The following is an 18,789-nucleotide window of genomic DNA, read 5'->3' on the forward strand; positions in this document are numbered from 1 at the left end:
TCAGACTAAATTATCCCTGCCCTATTTGGTACATGGTAGCATTCACAACACAGAAAAATATAATACTTCTAACTTTTCAAAAAGATAACACTATAACAAAATCAATTATTAGTATAGGGCCACTCATGAGATTCATGCCCAAAATTATGTGCATCATTCCCAAACTAATCAGTAGTCAGCCATGATACACATTACATGCCATATACTTTGCCAATATCTGGCATGCATCAATACTGAAAGATATATAAAGTTGTCAACATATTCACTTATGAAAAATAAGTATAGATAACCAGATAGCCTGCACAACCAAAACTGTTTTCAGAGACTTTACAATAAAACATGTGTTTGGACCTTTACTTACATGTTCAGTTCTGCCGTATTATACTTCATAAACAAAGAATTCTCTCAAATGTTGCTTTCTTAACACCACAGAAAATAAACATACTATTATATACAACTCCAATTCAGAAATGAACATAAACAACACGATACTACAGAAATAGCATGAGACCAGACCCTATACCTGCCATCCTATTACAGTGTCAGTATGTGGTTCAGTATAGTACGAGATAGTATACCAAGTATCGGTATGGTATGAGACCGGTATGATATGGTATGCCCCATACAGGGCGGTATGGGGAAGTGCAGTAGACCATGAGCAATAGAATTCTAAAATTGCTGATATATATTCTGACTAACATTAAGATCTATTAGATGTAACAATATTATACAACTCTATGTATCAACACAATCATATAGAGCGATATTAAAGAACATCTTTCTTCATTCACCATGTCTTTAAGTAATCAATGCATCTCATATATGGCCTTACCAGCTCCTTTTATGACAATGAGATACCATAATAAACTGAATGTCATCAGTACATTCCTAGAACTGGTTCGATTGGTTTCCTTTTTTTCTTTTTTTTGGACGGTATTCATTATATTAGAAATTTTTAAAAGAAAAGAAAAAGAAACACACATACCAGTAGACTTTTAACTCACTGCTTAGAAATTTGTCATTTCAAAATGGAAATAAAATTATAATTCCAATTTCCACCTACACTTTGATCTACATAATGTTTCCAGTGTTCCTCCCAATGACAGGACCTCTTTTTTTTTTTAATTCAGAAAATTCAGATTTTTTATTTCAGAAAGCCATTTTTGAATTGACAAGATCATCCAAACAGATAATTATTTAGCCCCACCACAACTTAAAAATTATAAGCCTTGTTTACAAAAGATATCCACATCACAGGCATACTTATTTTCAACTCCACCCTTCAAATGCAATTTACAATGGTCTCTCCAAAGGAAATTCATGTCTTATGATGTCTTTTTAGACTATTCCACTGGCATTAATGTCAGAATCATGATTTTCATCATCTTTGCACACAATGCAAAAAGGAAAAGTGAAGATAAAGAGCTTAGACTTATAAGAAACAGCATTTAATGATGCAAAAGAGATCACAAAATGTCATGCACTTTTAATGTAAGAATTACAGCTGATGAAGCCCAAGCTGCAAGGAACCATCAAAAAGGAGTGGTAACAGTCCAAGAATAAAGAGCAGTAATCCGTCCACCAATTATATATCCAATAAGGACCATGAATTAAAAACGAAGATCAAACACATTAAGTAGGGAACATATAGAAGAGAGAAAGAAGAGAATAAATTACCAAAAGTATCTTCATAGTCAAAGGGTGTGCTGAACCTTCATACAGAAGCCCAATGGACATTAATGCAGCTGACTAAAAGATATTTGAGAAAGATTAGGAAAACCAAAAGGCTATCAATCTATGTGTTAAAAGGTGACAAAGGCACATTAAAAGTCGCATTACAAACAATAACTCAAACAAGAATAAATATAGCAAACAGTCAAACTAAAACAAACTGGATTAGAAAATCAAACAAGAATGGGTATAACTAATTGTCCAAGATAGTTAACTAGACTGGAAAGGCTTGTAGTCACAATTATTCTTCAAGTAGGTTGAGTTGGTTGAATTAATGAGGGAAACTGAGAAACGAGATCAGCACTATTCAGCAAGCCTGTTAAATAAATAGAGTCGGCCAAACTTTTGTTTAATTTAACAGCCATATAATTTTTTGAGGGGCACACATCGTATGATAATAAAGTAGTGTGTTGTGCATGCGCAATTCACATGAGTGGAAGCATGGTAGCTTCATGTCAGAGGAAGCAATTAATGATCACAAAAATTGGACATGTCGTGCAAACCAAATAAATAGATGGCTCTACTTAATGTAAAGTTGTAAACTTGTAAACTTGAGAAAAATTTGCATTTTTTATGAGAAGAGAAAGATCCCACACAAAAAGACACTTGCCATTTTCTTTCCCCAGAGCTCTTTAGTGCAACTATATTTCTAGAGTAGGATTCAAGAGAAATTTGTAGATAAGACCCCAACCATTTCCATCAATTATTTTAAAAATCCCATCCAAACTTAAAATACCATGTAGGTTGTGTTGTTTCATATTTCATCCTCTAATATTTTTAATTTTGAGCCTGAGTTTAGGTAGTTGTAAAATGGTCCACATCTGGTCATTATGATCATTAGGGATCTAGTTTTTGTTTGCATTAGTTGTCCACCCTAGCAGCAATTTACCCCACTAATTTGGGTTTTTCTCAGTTTATCAAATGGGTAAGAGGTGTTCTGAGAAGGATGGAGAGGGAGAGATACAAACTAGTTCTAATTTACATAGATTGTTCTCAGTGAAAACTGTGCACGTACTGTTGACAAGTTTTCTATGTCTACAGTCTCCTGCTATGCTTCATTCTTTTACAAAACCAGTACCCAGATCTGAAATCAGATCGTCTTAGAAACTCTTCTTTCCTCAACTGTCACTTTATCTCATACAGAACCCATTAAATAAGATGAAATATCAGTTTGGAAACCATATTTCAACCCTTAAAATCATCTTCACTCCTATACAGAACATTACATCAACTCACATCTTCCCTCACTTCCAAATATTGTACCTAAAACTACCTTCACTCTGCTGCAAAACTTTCAGACAACAGTTTCTGATGCATATTTGGATGGTGAAGCAGCAAAAACACATTACATCCCAAAAAATTGCAACCCTAGCCTCAGATATCAAAAGTATACAAATTAGCCAGTAATCAAAAAGGGGCACATAGATGAATATATTTGATGGACTGGACTAATAATAATCAAATAAAAAATCTCAAATTTCACTCAGAGAGATCAGTTGATCTGTATCATAGATATTGCCTTCTTCAGTCCTCTTCAATGGTTAACAGTTTTTCATTTCCTTATTGAGTTGTTGATCATCCTCACTAGTTCAGTAGATTGACCTTTAGTTACAGTGCATCTCTCCTAGGAAAGGACATCGCTCATTGTAATATTTTTAAGATAATTGGCAGTTGCCTTCAGGCCACTCTCCGTCCAGAAGAAGGATAAAAAAAGGTTTTATCCCCCAATGTGTAATGTTTACATTCTCTCAGCATTGAGCAACGTCAGAAACTGTATACTAGGAAACATCACATATAAAATTAAATTTAAGAAAGCAAAGAATTATTCTTCAGTTATCAACCTCATAACAGTAAGATGCCAGTTTTATTACGCTAAGTGAAAAAATTTAAAGCATATAATTCATAAAACAGGAGGAAGACGCAATTCAGAACATCATGTGTGAGAGCACGTGCATGCAAGAGAGAGAGAGAGGGGGGGGGGGGGGGGGGGGGAGGGAGGGGGGGATAGACCTGCAAAATTGTTGGCAACTCCACTTCTGGGAAGGATGACGGATATCGAGAAGGAATATGAAGATAAAGCATCTGAAAAGAAACAGTTGTAAACATCTTCACATAAAATCATGTCAAATAATTTCGAAAGAAAAGAGGGAGGAAAAGTAATAACAAGCATCATGGTCATCAAAGACCAGATAGACAACAAAATTCTAACAAGTTTCCAACAGACGTAAACCACTAAATCCCAATTAAAGAAAGCATGAATTAATACAAGACAAACACTTGCATTAACCACTATCATCATAATTAACAACCTGAAGAATCCAACTAGAATTCGGTCAATGCATAAGGAACAATACCATAACATTTAACAGCCTATTTTGGACTGTCAACAATCCATAGACATCTTGCAACAGAATCAGTGGTTTCTTTTTTGGCAGGAGGGAAGGGTTGGAAGTGGTGGGAAAGATTGTAAGTTCCATGTGTTAGATGTATATCCTAAAAGCCAATTGTTGGCTGACACATTATTCATTCTATGACACAAATTTGTACTTTAAACTATTTATTTAATCAATAAAGGGCAAGTTTTCTTTTTTTATTCAAGTATTATGTGTACTTGAATCGTCCTTGAAATTGATGTCACGATACATATTCTCAAGTATTGAGAATTAGAGCCATGTATGATCGATTCCTAAATTACTCCCGATTATAGGATAGTCATGGAAACGGTGATCGATCCAAATAGACTAGCGCACGATTCGTTTTCTTCGGAATAGATGAGTCTCTAGTCTACAGTGTAAAGACACTGAGCGGCTAGTACTGAGCGGTTAGTGCGGGTAGTTGTTAGAGAACAACTAGAATTGAGCATGACCATACGAGAGATCACATGGATTTCTATCCAATCGTCAATGATCATCTTAATGCTGTAATCATGTGACTGATCCTTTGACCTGCAGTGTCACAGTTGCTCACAGTAAGACTGCTGTAGTTTGACTACACATAAGCATTGACTCAATTATGAGTTTTTGTAGTAGATATTGGCTTCAGTTAACTGTGCTGTGCGAGCAACGTATGCATCTAGATGGGATCTATCGATCTTGATAGAGAGTAATCTTATAAGATTTGAGAAGTTGAGTCCACAAATCTATGGCCATAGCAGTATGCTTAATGAAAAAAAAATTCATTTAGAATCATTATTAGACTTGAACTGATCGGATCTATCATATGACTGATGATAAGCTTTGACAATTTATCCATGACCTACCATCTAGTCGAAATTCATGATAAAGGGACTGTATCATACATTAACTACACCTAGAGGTTCTATTTTGGTTCTTCTGAGTTGCCACTACATATTGCTAGATGTCACTGGTGGATTGTGAGAACTCAATAGGATCATTTTGGATCAATGATTCTTGTCAAGTAAGAGTGAAACTGTTCTGGCCCACTGAAAGAGATTTTAGTGATATCTATGATAGAGATCATGGTATGTCTTACTACCAGACAAAATTGAATCTATGGGATCACACATAAAAAGAGAAGACCTTAATTAATTATAATTGGGCTTATGAAGTACCAATTAATATATATTTAGAGAAATCCTATTGGATTCATGTTAACCTTGCTAGCACCTGGATAAACCCAATTTCTCTTGTAGTTGATTTGTTTATATGATAAGCATTGGCCCAATTATTACATTTGATTTAAACCTAATTGAATTTGATTTAATGGCCTCCAATGGTTGGATGCTTAATTTACGACTTGGATTAAATCAAGAAAGAGTTTCTTGATTTTATTCATCTTGATTTGATCAAGAATCCTTGAAGTAAATTTATGAAAACATGTGGACTAATTTATGAGCGTTTAATTGGATCCCATACGATGGGACGCCTAGCACTGGGTGTGGGCATGGGTGAATTATGGGTGGCATCTCATTTATTTGGTCCAAATATTTATGGCTAGGACTTCTAATATGATTAGGAGGAGGGATCCTAATTTGATTAAGATACCCATTAGATGTCTATTTAAAAGATCCTAGCCCTACTTCTCATATGATCTCATGATCTTCAATCCTTGTCGTCACCTATTACTGTGCCCACGCCCCCCTCTCCTCTCTCTCTCTAGCCCACACCCTCTCTCTAGGCATCCCTATTGAAGCTAAAAAAGAGTTGGGTGGCATCCCTTTTCTTTGGTGTCAAGTGTTGGCGCCAAGTTGTTGGTGGTTTCATCCTCTTTCTCTGAAGTTTGTTGGGAGTTAGTTACAACCACTTCTTATTTGTTGTTCTTCTTGATTAGTTAAGAGATCAAGGAAGATTCTTGATTTCTTCAAAAATCAAAAAAGAAATATCAAAAGGGTTCATGAATTGATCCCCATCCAGGCTTGGTTCAAGCTTACTCAGGCTTTCGATTCAAGCAAGCAGGATCCAAGAGAAAATAATTGAGATCGACCCTGTGGATACCCGTAGAGACAGAGTGCTTGTGCTGCTGATTCAGAGCCTGATCAACCCCAGATCCAAGGATTGAATTGGATTCAACCCCAATTGCAGGTTTGAGGTAAAAGAAAGCAATTCAGATATGTGAATTGATTATAGACTTTCTTCATTTATCCTAAAATCAGTTTATGTTAATTTCAGCATATGAACTAGATCCATAAGTGCTTTTATATGATGAATGCATGCTTAGATTAAAAGTATTTTAATCTGATTTTTCCGCTGCGTCTTGGATTTAGAAAAATTTTGAAATCCACATGCACTAGCACCTGTAGAAAATCCAACAGTGGTATCAAAGTCACATATTTATATATATGAAAGTAGCATAAAAGTCTGAAAAACTATTTTTAAAATTCTGATTTTAGATCATACATGAGATGTATGCATTTATGTTCAGATCTGAAAAGCATTTTAGTTCTAATTTGTAATCATATATGCGATGCATGAAAGCATACATAGGTTAGAAATTAAATTTCTGCGATCTGCGATCTGAATTTTTCGTGTATGCAAAATATATAATGGTATATTTAGATCTGAAATTAATTTTTGAAAAATCTAAAATTTTTAATATATATGATGTATGATAGTATGCATGTTCTGAAAATATTTCGAAAATCAAAATTTATTTTTTATGCAATGAATTTAAATTTAAAATTTATTTTTATGATCTGAAAATAGTGTGTGCATGAATTGTTGGACATGGATAATTTTGCATTAGGTCATATAATTGGATTGCATCTTAAGTTATGATTAAATCATATTAGGTCAAAATCGATGTAACTATTGATTAAACCAAGTCAAGTGTTGATTTGGGTTAGATCAATTGAGCTTATGATTCTACAAGTATTGTAGATTGAGTCGATTGAACCCTATATATAGAATCGAATCAATCTAAGGACCTAATTCGGCTTCATGATTCGAATCCGATTCACCTAAGTTGACTAATTGAAATCAATAAGCTATTTGGTGTCTAAGGCAAGTCTCGATCGATGATTTTTAATTGGGAGGCTACTCACCTAGACAATTAAGCCTACAGCGAGTCAATAGCGTACCCTCCCGTCGATCTCACTTATCTGACTAATTGGATGATTGAGTTCATTAGTTGCCAAGGCGTTTTAGTTTAGCCCATGCCAGTTAGATCGATCATGTGATGACTGATTAGATGAGACCTGACCTAAACCTTCCTAATCAATATTAAGCCTTATGATCTTCCACCATTATAGAAGTGCAGGCGTGGTACTGATGTTGACTGTTCTCAACTGGTTACAGTGGTTCAGTTACATCGAAAACACGCAACCACTATACTAACAAAAAGTTGCTCCCAGGTGAAAATGGAATTGGGCCCAATATGTGTTATCTGAGGGACTCAATAACGGCTTCACACTTGCTCGTAAGCGGTGGATCCGACTTAACTAAGAAGTGGGGCAATATGTATTATCTGAGCTCTTATGACATAGAGACCAAGTCGCTGCAATACGCTTGGAGAAACATCTGGGCAAAGAATTGCCTACACATTCGTGTGCGTGTCACCAATAACTGTTAGGTGAGGTGCATGATATCGATGGGACCGCAACACCCACTAAAAACCTTGCATTGGTCGCATCAGATTTTCACTTTCCACCCAGAGAGTGTTGGAATCCGAAAAAATAATGGGAGTCTATTTGCATCTAAAAGTTCCTAAAGCAAATATAAATTTAAATACAAATGTCTAACTAGAATCTCTACTCTCGCAGATAAACAATATCGACCTCTAACCCACTAGTCCGCATCCTTGAAACCAACCGTCTGACTGGCATAAATTTTAAGGATTGACTCAGGAATCTCAGGATAGTCCCGACATTCGAAAAGATTGGGTATGTACTCGACCAGGATGTCCCAACTTTACCATCCCATCCTACGGCAGAGCAAAGAGCTGCTCTGGACAACTGAACGGATGATGACCTTAGGATGAAGAGCTATGTGTTGGCTTCTATATCAAACGAATTGCAGAGCCAGCATGAGCACATGCCCATTGCCCGTGCCATGATCACTCACCTGCAAGAGTTGTATGGTGAGTAGAGTCCGACCACGCACTTCGAATTGTCCAAACGGTTGTTCAATATGAAAATGCGCGACGGACAGTCAGTCCACGATCATTATATGACAATGATCATGAAGCGAAAATTTAGTGCAGGGGCAAAATGGTAATTTTAAAACTTTTTCAAAATTACTATTTTACAGCGGAATTATTAATTAATCTCATTAATTAATACTAATTAACCCTACACTAGGATCTAAAGATGATACAACAGCATGCATTTAAATTTGAAATTCAAATTTGAATCAGTAAACGTTTTACAGTACTGTGTTCAGAACACATCACCTTTTGCGGGTAGTCGATCACCGCAATCTGATCACCGTCGGAGGGCTCTGATCGTCACGTCGCAGCCACCCAACTGTCTGGCCTCTGCGGATCGTCCACACGAAGCTCCCGTCTGATCAGCTCCTCACGAATGCTAGTTCGTGATTTCACCCTTTTGATGGCAGATGTTGATCGAACTCCTTCGATCGATGTGTGCCGACTTCTCGGACGCTCCGGATCGTCTGCACAGTTACTTGAGAGGCTGATGGATCTCTCTCTGAAATTTGATGGACTCACGACACTCGTGGCACACCAATCTCACTTCCCGAACCCTAGGTAGAAACCCTAGGGTACACACCAAAAACCCTGCGCCCAATTTTCTCTCTTTTCTTTCTTTTTCTCTTAGAAGGTTTTGGACCTTCACCTTGCGCAGAAGCCTTCCTCACGCCCCAAAGTTTCTCTCCTAATTTTTCTACGGACGTCCCACCTTTCTCCTCTTTTTAAAACAACGTCAAACGTGTCTTATCCGCGTGAGAGGATAAAGACAAGAGGTTACACATTTGAATTCAAATCAAATTTGAATTCAAACGAAAACCAACTTATCCCTATCTTTTTGGGCGTGAGAAGAGAAGGGGCGTGGCTCTTTGTGCGTGGAAAAAGTTTCACGAGAAACCTTTTCTCGTGTAAGTAATGTGGCGCACAAAATGGATAAGGATGAAAGGGCAAGTGATAAGTTATCCATTCAAATTCAAACATGCTTTGAATTTGAATGGCTAACTAATTATTTTATCCATCCATATGGCGCACAAATGAGGACGTGGGGAAGGGTTTTGCGTGAGAAAAATTTCACGAGAAGTTTTTTCTCGTGAATTCAAATGGGTGCAAGGAAGTTGGGTGACGCAGGAAATTTAAAACAAGGTGGTTTGATTCAAATTGAGCCAACCTAGTTTAAAATAGGTTGAGCACAATTAGACCAAATTAAACCCAACATAATTAGGCTTAATTAGGCTTAATAAAATCCTAATCAAATCAGGAATTAACTAAACCTAACCCCTGATCAAATCAGGGACTAAACCACCTTAGCGATTAGGTCAACATTTAACCTAATCGGGTCAATCCAAACTGAATCCAATTCAATTGGACTTGATCCAAAAATAATTACTCAATCAAATTGAGTTAATTAGTGATTAAATCACTAATTAAACCTCTCATAAATATTGAGTCCAAATCTGATGGGCAATCAGGCATCAGAGACCATCGATATGAAACCCTGATCAAAGAGTTCAAATTTCAAATTCAAAATTTGAAATTCAAAATTTGAAATTCAAAATTTTGACCCCGGTACCCAAAATGTGTGGAACTCATGATTAGAGAATCCTAATTCTCAATCATAGAGTCCCAGATAGATAAGACTCATAATCAGCCATTAGATCAGAAAGGAACCTCTAATGTGTGTGACCCCGCAGATTCGAACCTAAGCCAGTAGCACAGGAACCAATTTCTGTACTAATCGAAGTGACCATCTAGCAATGGTACCCGACGATCGGATAGGTCGAATAATCGCAATCGCAACATTCAGAACCTACGTGAATATGGTTACCGTATAATTCATCCCTTTTGATCCCTGTGTTTAGGATGACTCAGGGTTAAACTGTCAACCCTGATGATATCATCCGAATCGTGCTCAACTCAATTAGTCCTGTGACTCCTCACTAGGACTACCCTGACCAAGGTTTTGCTAAATTGAAACACGACTGTACACAGCTCCTAAACTGGAGTGGTCAATCCCATCTTGACACACGCACCGACAAGTCAAGTACTTGACTACACCCAGCAACCTTCCGTCACTGAATTAGAAATTCAGGTAGTCCAGTGCCTAAGTGCAGTGAGTTGCTTGCAAGTCACCGTGGCGGTCTCAGGTCGGAGGGACATTTATACCCATATCCCATCGGAGCAAATCTTGACAGCAGAAATAGCTCCGGAGTTGGTCACGTTCAGTGCAGATGTACCATTACATCTCACCTGTATGCCATACCAGTGTCTCCACACTCTTTGATTATGAGGACAACCAACCCATATGGCACACAACGACCTATGCTCGATAAATGTTGTCGTCCTTGGTAACAACGTATCATTTGATCGCGAACATATTTAAGGACTAAGCGACAAATCCTCCTTTGTCGAGTCTAAATAGTCCTAAGGACTTCACCACAACACAGGAGTTCATTAGAAGATGAAACATTTGTGATGAAAAAATACCAAAATAACTTTTATTTATTTATAATTCATGTACTAATACAAAAGGAGCACAACCGTCAACAGGCTGACGATTGGCTTTGGGACACTATTCCCAACAGATCAAGGATCTTGAGGAGCTTAAGAAGCTCGAGCTCACTATGCAGAGGGGGTTAAAGATGGATTTGATCCTCCAATCTCTGACTAGTTTGTTTGGACAGTTTATCATAAACTACCATATGAACAAATTGGACTGCAACTTATCCGAATTGATCAATATGCTAGTCACTGCTGAGGGTACCTTGAAAAGTTCAAAAAGCTTTGTTCTTGCTGTTGAGCGGACACCTTCCAAGAGAAAGTCTCAAAGAAAGAAAAAGAATAAGCCTGCAAAGAAGTAGAAGAAAGAGAGCAAACCTAAGAAAGACACTCCGAAGAAAGCTGTGAAGAAGAAAAAATATTTCCACTACAACTCCGATGGTCATTGAAGAAGAAACTGTCTATCTTACTTGGAGAGCCTAAAAATAAAAAAGAGTGAACAACCTTCTGAAGGTATGCTCATAATAGAATCTAACCTAATGGTTTCTTCTGCTTCTAGTTAGGTATTGAACTCTGATTCTAGTGCTTATATATGTACTTCAAAACAGGATCTAATAAAAAGTAGGAGGTTGAGACAAGGTGACATAATCCTTCGGATCGGCAATGGAGCAAAAGTTGCTACAAAAGCCGTTAGAACCTACCTTCTTCAATTATCGTTAGGTTTTAGATTAGATTTAAAAGACTTATTTTATTCCTATAGTTAGCCAAAATTTGATTTCGATTTCTGTACTAGCACAAGATGGATTTGTTTTTCAATTTAATAAAGACTATTGATCTATTTATTTACAAAATAAATTGATTGCATCTGATCTTTTGATTGACAGTCTTTATCACTTGCATGTTGATGCTAATGTGAATCTAAATAAGTAGTGAGTGCTGTAGGCCAAAAGAGACCCAGAGATGAGTTTAACTATAAGTACTTGTGGCACCATAGGTTTGGCCATATTAGAGATGACAGGATAAACAAATTGAAAAGGGATGGGATCCTAGACTTAGTTAAATCTGAGTCAATTCCGGCCTGTGAATCATATCTTCGAGAAAAAATGACTAGGTTACCCTTTGTGGGACAAGGAAAAAGGGCCAATAAGTTACTAACCCTGATACACACCGACGTGTGTGGCCCATTTGATGTGCAAGCCAAAGATGGTTATAGCTACTTCATTATATTTACTGATGATCTGTCACAGTACGGATGTGTGTTTCTCATGAAACACAAGTCTGAAGCCTTAGAAAGGTTCAAAGAATTCAGGCACGAGATAAAGAAGCAAATAAGTAAACCCATTAAAATCCTTCGATTTGATCGAGGAAAATACCTAAGTGCTGAATTTCTAAAAAATCTTAAGAAAAATGGCATAGTCTCTCGATAGACTCCTTCCGACACACCTCAACTCAACGAAATATCCGAAAGAAGAAATAGAACCCTATTAGATATGGTCCGATCTATAATAAGCTTCACTGATTTACCGTATTTCTTTGGGGACACGCATTACTTACCGCGATGCATATTTTAAATAGAATTCCTTCTAAATTTTTTTCTACCACACCATATGAGATGTGGCACGATAAAAAATTGAGTCTGAGTTACCTTAAGACTTGAGGATGTCCAACCTATGTCAAAAGATAGAAAGCTGACAAATTAAAGGATAGATCTATTATAGCTCGGTTTATAAGATATCCCAAAGAATCCATGAGGTACTACTTTTACTTTTCACAAGATCACAATGTGATTGTGAGTCACAATACCACGTTCCTAGAAAAATAATTCATCCAGAATGATGGTAGTGGGAGGTTAGTTGAGCTTGACGAGAATGTCTCTGAAGAGCAACGAACTATAGATCCTCAGAAATCCATCCATAATGAGCTAGTAACTAATGTTCTACCTCGTAAATCAGATAGAACCTCCTATCCTCCTGAAAGATACATGGATATGCTAAAAGAGGATATAGAAGAAGTGTTCCTTGTGAGAGATGGGAGTCATGGTGATGATCCTAGTACTTTTGACGAGACGATGTCTGACATCGATTCTGAAAAATGGTTAGATGCAATGAAGTCAGAAATTGACTCAATCCACTCGAATCAGGTATGGACCTTAGTGGATCCACCTAAAAAAATTATTCCCATTAGACATAAATGGATCTACAAAAGAAAAATAGATACTGATGGTAAGATAGAGACCTATAAGGTAAGGCTGGTGGCGAAGGATTATAGTCAACATGAAGGCATTGACTATCATGACACATTTTCACCTATAGCCGTGCTGAAATCCATCCATACATTCTTGCTGTTGCAGCTTAATATGATTATGAAATCTGACAGATGAATGTGAAAACTACCTTTCTAAATGGATATCTTGAAGAAAATATCTATATGGAGTAGCTTCTAGATTTCACGTCAGGTGATAGTGATCACCGAGCCTGCAAGCTGCAAAAATCCATCTATGGACTAAAGCAGATCTCTCGAAGCTGGAATCTTCGTTTCGATGATGCAATCAAATTATTTGGTTTCATCAAAAATGAAGAAGAACCTTGTGTTTATAAAAAGATCAGTGAGAGCACGCTTCTCTTCTCCGTATTGTACGTGGATGATATCCTCCTCATTGTGAATGATATTCTCATGTTGACCTCAATCAAAGCTTGGTTGTCTAAGGAATTCACCATGAAAGACTTAAGGAAAGCGTACTATATCCTTGAGATAAAGATCTATAGAGATAGATCTAGAAGGATGCTTGGCCTGTCACAAAAAGTGTACATAGAGAAAGTGCTGAAGCAGTTCAGTATGAAAAACTCCAAAAGGGATTTGCTACCCCTTAGGTGTGGCATTCGACTCTCCAAGACGTGTTCAACCACTTTTGAGAAGATCGAACGCATGAGTAAGATCCCTTATGCTTCGACGATAAAGAGCCTCATGTACGCCATGCTATGTACTCAACCTGATATTATCCTTGCTGTGAGTGTCACGAACAGGTATCAGTCGAATCTAGACGAGAAGCATTGAATAGCTGTGAAGAACATCCTCAAGTACTTACAAAGGACTAAAGATTTGTTTTTGATCTTTGGAGGAGCATCTGAATTGCGGATTGAGGGTTATACAGATTCGGACTTCATATTGGATCCCGATGATAGAAAGTCTACATCGAGATGTGTTCATTTGTAATGATGGTGCAATCAGCTGAAAGTGTTGCAAGCAGAGCATCATCACAGATTCGACCACAGAGGCTTAGTATATCGCTTCTTCGGATGCTGCAAAAGAAAGCTTTTAGTTCAAAAAATTTGCCACAGAACTTGGTGCAATGACATCGGATGCCATACCACTATACTGCGACAACAATGAAGCTATAACACTTGCTAAGGAGCTCTGATCTCATCAAAAATCAAAGCATATTGAACAGTAGTTCCATATCATACGCGACTACTTCGAGAAGCAATATGTCGAGGTGCGAAGAATAGACTCCGGGGATAATGTGACAGACCCACTGACAAATCAGTTGAGCCAGCCCAAAATGGAAGCCCATCTTGAGAAGATGGGGCTTAGATTAATGGCCAATTAACTTTAGTCCAAGTGGAAGATTGTTAGATGTATGTCCTAGAAGCCAATTGTACTGCCACATTATTCATTCTATGACATAAATTTGTATTTTAAACTATTGATTTAATCAATAAAGGATAAATTTTTTTTTCCATCCAAGTGTTATGTGTTCTTGAATCATTCTTAGAATTGATGTTACAATACATATTCTCAAGTGTTGAGAATTAGAGTCATGTATGATCGATTCCTAAATTGCTCCCGATCATAGGATAGTCATAAAGACGGTGATCGATCCAGAGAGCGACGCACGATTCGCTTTCTTCGAAATAGATGAGTCTCTAATCTACGGTATAGAGACACTGAGCGGCTAGTGCAGATACTTGTTAAAAAATAACTAGTACTGAGCGTGACCATACAAGAGATCATATGAATTTCTATTTAATCGTCAATGATCATCTCGATACTGTAGTTGTGTGACTGGTCCTTTGACTTCCGATGTCAGTTGCTCACAGTAAGACTGCTGTAGTTTGACTACACATAAGCATTGACTCAATTATGAATTTTTATAATGGATGTTGGCTTCAGTTAGCTGAGCTGTGTGAGCAACGTATGCATTTAGATGGGATCTATCAACCTTGATAGAAAGTAGTAGTCCCATGAGATTTGAGAAGCTGAATCCACAAGTCTATGATCATAGCAATGTGATTGATGAAAAAAAAAATTTATTTAGAATCACTATTGGACTTAAGCTGATTGAATCTATCATGTGACTGATGATGAGGTTTGACGATTTATCTATGACCTACAATCTAGTCGGAACTCACAATAGAGGAACTGTATCATACATTAACTACACCTAAAGGTTCTATTTCGGTTTTGCTAGATTTGTCACTACATATTGCTAGATGTCACTGATGGATTGTGAGAACTCAATAAGATCATTTTGGATCAATGATCCTGATCAAGCAAGAGTGAAACTGTTCCGACCCACTGAAAGGGGTTTCAGTGATACCAATGATAGAGATCATGATATGTCTCACTACCAGACAGAATTGAACCTATGAGGTCACACATAAAGGAAGAAAACTTTGATTAGTTATAATTTAGCTAATAAAGTACCAATTAATATGGATTTAGAGAAATCCTATTGGGTTCATGTTAACCTTGCTAGCACCTGGATGAACCTAATTTCTCTTGTAGTTGGTTTACTTATATGATAAGCATTGACCCAATTCCTACACTTGATTTGAACCTAACTGAATTTGATTCAATGGCCTCCAATGGTTGGATGCTTAATTTATGGCTTGGATTAAATCAAGAAAAATTTCTTGATTTTATTCATCTTGATTTGATCAAGAATCCTTGAAGCGAATTTATGAAACCATATAGGCTAATTTATGAGCGTTTAATTAGATCCCATATGATGGGACGCCTAGCACTGGATGTGGGCATGGGTGAATTATGGGTGGTGCCCCATTTATTTGATCCAAATATATTATGGTTGGAACTTCTAATATGATTAGGAGGAGGGATCCTAATTTGATTAAGATACCCATTAGATGTCTATTTAAAGGATCCTAACCCTACTTCTCATATGATCTCATGATCTCCCATCCTTGTTGCCACCTATTATTGTGCCCACACCCCCTCTCCTCTCTAGCCCACACCCTCTCTCTCTCTGCGTCCCTCTTGGAGCTAAAAGAGAGGTGGGCGGCATCTCTTTTCTTTGGTGTCAAGTGTTGGCACCAAGTTGTTAGTGGTTTCATTCTCTTCCACTCAAGTTTATTGGGAGTTAGTTACAACCACTTCTTATTTGTTGTTCTTCTTGATTAGTTGAGGGATCAAGAAAGGTTTTTGATTTCTTCAAGAATCAAGAAAGAAAGATCAAAAGGGTTCACGAATTGATCCCTATCCAAGCTTGGTTCAAGCATATTCAGACTTTCGGTTCAAGCAAGCAGGATTCAAAAGAAAACAATTAAGGTCGGCTCTGTGGATACCTGTAGAGGTAGGACGTTTATACTGCTGATTCAAAGCCTGATCAATCCCAGATCCAGGGATTGAATTGGATTCAACCCCAATTGCAGGTTTGAGGCAAAAGAGAAAGCAATTCAGGTATGTGAATTGATTATAGACTTTCTTCATTCATCCTAAAATCAGTTTATGTTAATTTCAGCATATGAACTAGATCCATAGGTGCTTTTATATGATGAATGCATGCTTCGATTAAAAGTGTTTTAATCTGATTTTTCCGCTGCGTCTTGAATTTAAAAAAGTTTTGAAATCCACATGTACTAGCACTTGAAGAAAATCCAACACCACATCCACTAAAAGCTCCAAGATTAAGAGTTGGGCTCCTCCCAACCCTCTAGTTTCTCTTCTTCTTCCCCACTTTAATAGTGAATTGTACTTTATTGTAGGGTACCCCTGGATTTAAGATTCTAGCATCAATGGGACCACAAAATACAGCAAAGAGTGCATAGAGATATACATCACTGTTGTTCGAAAATATATAAAATTACTTTTGCAACTAACAAATCCATTTTGCATTGCAGAAGTAGACAACCATTGCTAGCTACATCTTCAAAATGACAGTGAAGGTAGATGATTTTGGGATAAAAATGACTTACATATCTCTTTTTTAAGGGAAAAAAGTGGCCTAAATATCAACTTTCAAGAATTATGAAGGTTAGACCATCTGACAAAGTTCCACTAATCACTTTCTGATTCAGCATGTCCAGTGGTTTAATAGTCACTTACCATTTATCTGATGGCAACAAGTGTACAGCCAAAATGTCCAGAAAAACATATGCACCAAAAAAACATCAATTTTTTTTGCATCGACTATATTAGGGCGACCACGTGCACACGTCTCCTACTACTACAGATCCTGGGGAGAGTCAAATGTACACAACTTCACCCCATCCGTGGAGAGACTGTTTCCATGTTTCATATCCATGACACCCAAGTCACAATGGAGCATCATTACCATTGCACCAAGGCTCACCCTCTTGCATTGACTCAATTTTATTGCACAAACTAATAATAGCAAGAAGATTATCAAGGTTTGTCAAAAAAGAAAGCACTCTGATGAAATATGTTACCTTTGATATAGCTGGATTCATTGTGCCCCTGTGAGATGCTGCCATGCCAAGCAATATTCCAAGAGTAGTAATATCGTGCTCCTATGGTCGAGTCCCACAAACAACAAAACAAAAGGATAGAATTCATATATAAGAATGACTATTGTCTAGAATAGTATTGCAAGCTAAGCAGCACAAAATGGCAACATAAGTGAAAGTAATCAGTATTCAAACTTTATTTCCAATATCTTAAAGTAGCAGTCACAAGAACTAAATAGTTTCTTCAAAATAAAGATAGACATAAGCTGGGCATGAAGAGAGAAACGAGAAGCAGCAAGAGAACGAATAGGCTGGCCATTGAAAGCCAAATAACAGAACAATGATAAATTTGATGCAGGCAAGTGATATCACAATGAAAACTCTCTAGTCAGACTAATAATGATTCATTCTAAGAATTTGTGAATCATCAAATGAAAGGGCGTAAACATGGTTAGCGCCGAGTGAATATTTCAATGAAATACATTATTTCATCTTTTGCCTTTGGCTATGAGTAGAGTGGAGAACACTTGATCTAGTTTGTTTTTGTTCGAACAGACACCCACAGGAAACCAGGATCCATGCCTTGGGAAGTCTCTTCTAGATAAAAATGAAAGAAGTATGACACTAACTCACAAGAGCACAACGAAAAGTTCATTGGCAACACAATGCTAACATAATAATTGATGCTCAGAATAGATGATGAGCATTAGTACCAAAGCTAACCCTTAAAATTGTTGCCAATAGTTGCACTTGGATTGCATTTTCCAATGATACAAACAAAGATGGATACCAGCAGTAAGATTTTAACTGGACATAAATGGTAATACAGGTCCTCTGCCATTTGAAGAGCTAACCTTCAATTAAAATTTCCAAGAAATAATCCTCATGCAAATATTGTTAATAAAAGTGCATGTGACATGAACTTCAACTGAACTTGAGCTCACACCAGAAGAATTAGACTTGAAATAGGACAGTTTGACACCCCATAGATTATAAAGATCCATATGGATGATATATGTTTTGCATCCCATGCTATGAAATCAGGATAAACAAATTAATGGCAAACATAAATAAGTGCCACAAATGCTATTACATTGATGACAAATTTCAGAAAAAAACACAAGCATACCATAGATTTAAGATGAATTCCAAATTTATCTACGAAATTTATTTGTTATACACAGAAACTCCAACAACCAAATGGAAAGATGGCAGAAATATGGTGTCCATATCCCTCCTCTACTCCCTTAACATGAGG

General features: G+C 37.1%; 1 protein-coding gene across 2 annotated transcripts in view; it reads right to left on the reverse strand.

Annotated features, from left to right (window-relative positions):
* LOC105044695 (anaphase-promoting complex subunit 1) overlaps positions 1 to 18,789 on the reverse strand; it is a 62,683-nt gene that overhangs the window by 13,011 nt on the left and 30,883 nt on the right. For both annotated transcript variants that reach the window (XM_073257274.1, XM_073257275.1), the window contains exons 18-20: positions 17,514 to 17,594; positions 3,742 to 3,813; positions 1,678 to 1,749 (exon numbers count right to left, since the gene is read on the reverse strand). In XM_073257274.1, the coding sequence (XP_073113375.1) occupies positions 1,678 to 1,749; positions 3,742 to 3,813; positions 17,514 to 17,594 (225 nt within the window). The remainder of the gene's footprint in view (positions 1 to 1,677; positions 1,750 to 3,741; positions 3,814 to 17,513; positions 17,595 to 18,789) is intronic.

Source organism: Elaeis guineensis, chromosome 5 (assembly GCF_000442705.2).
Source record: "Elaeis guineensis isolate ETL-2024a chromosome 5, EG11, whole genome shotgun sequence".
NCBI lineage: Eukaryota > Viridiplantae > Streptophyta > Magnoliopsida > Arecales > Arecaceae > Elaeis > Elaeis guineensis.